General features: G+C 33.8%; 1 protein-coding gene across 1 annotated transcript in view; it reads left to right on the top strand.

Moving 5' to 3' along the window:
* GDPD1 (glycerophosphodiester phosphodiesterase domain containing 1) overlaps positions 1-1,190 on the top strand; it is an 82,616-nt gene that overhangs the window by 41,594 nt on the left and 39,832 nt on the right. The window contains exon 3 of the mRNA XM_011979256.1: positions 472-517. Coding sequence (XP_011834646.1) covers positions 472-517 — 46 coding nt within the window. The remainder of the gene's footprint in view (positions 1-471; positions 518-1,190) is intronic.

The following is a 1,190-nucleotide window of genomic DNA, read 5'->3' as shown; positions in this document are numbered from 1 at the left end:
CACTCCAGCCCAGGCGATAAAGTGAGACCCTGTCTCAAAAATAAAATAAAATAAAATAAAAATAATATTTACTAGTATTGAGCATTATAATAATACCAAATTTGCTAATTAAATTTTAATTAACATTTCATTAATTATTAATGAGTTTAAAGATCTATTTAATTGTTAGTTATTTTTCTTTTGTTTTCATTGAATTGTGTATTCTTGACATTTTTCTACTGAAATCTTTGTATATTATTGTGAAAAGGTCTATATTAAATAGTACAGATATATTTTTTGTAGATGACATACATAAGTAATATGGTTAATTTGCTGTTGGGGATGTTCTGCTAAAGGGTGCCTATGTAAACATGTTTTGTAGTGTTTTACTCTTCTATATGTTGAAAAAGCATATCTTTGTGTCTTAATGTAAGACATTAAAATCTTATTATTTTTTGAGAGTTAACTTTTTTTTGATCATGTCTTTTAAAGGAGCTCCCACCTTACCTTGGCAAACTGGATGTCTCATTTCAAAGAGGTAATATTTTTTGTTTGTAGCTTAAACATTTGTGTTGAGAAGCATATATGTGTTTTCTTGTCATAGTAAGTTCTTACTAAAAGTAACTGGCCTCTAAGCTTTTTCCCTCAGGCCTACAAATCTGAAGCCTTGAAAATTATCTGACGTGAAATTATCAGGTCCAGAGAGTTAACTGATTCATGCTACTTAAATTCACATACAGTTAATTAATTTTTTTTTTTTTTTTTTGAGGTGGAGTTTCACTCTTGTTGCCCAGGCTGGAGTGCAATGGTGCGATCTTGGCTCACTGCAGCCTCCGCCTCCCAGGTTCAAGCAATTCTCCTGCCTCAGCCCCCCAAGTAGCTGGGATTACAGGCATGCGCCACCACACCTGGCTAATTTTTTGTATTTAGTAGAGACAGGGTTTCACCATGTTGGTCAGGCTGGTCTCGAAGTCCTGACCTCAGATGATCTGCCCGCCTCAGCCTCCCAAAGTGCTGGGATTATAGGGGTGAGCCACTGTGCCCGGCCTGCACTGAACAGCTTTATGCATAAAGATTAAAGCTTTCTCTATCTTTAGCTTTTTATTTATAAAGATATATAAATATTTGTATTTATAAAAGTTATTTATATAACGTTTTCTCTATTTTAAGATTATTTCTCTAAATATACTCCCAGAAGGGAAATTATTGGG

This window comes from Mandrillus leucophaeus, unplaced genomic scaffold, assembly GCF_000951045.1.
Source record: "Mandrillus leucophaeus isolate KB7577 unplaced genomic scaffold, Mleu.le_1.0 Scaffold20, whole genome shotgun sequence".
NCBI classification, from domain to species: Eukaryota; Metazoa; Chordata; class Mammalia; order Primates; family Cercopithecidae; genus Mandrillus; species Mandrillus leucophaeus.
The sequence above is the reverse complement of the archived record's forward strand: the minus strand, read 5'-3'. Positions and strand labels throughout refer to the sequence as shown.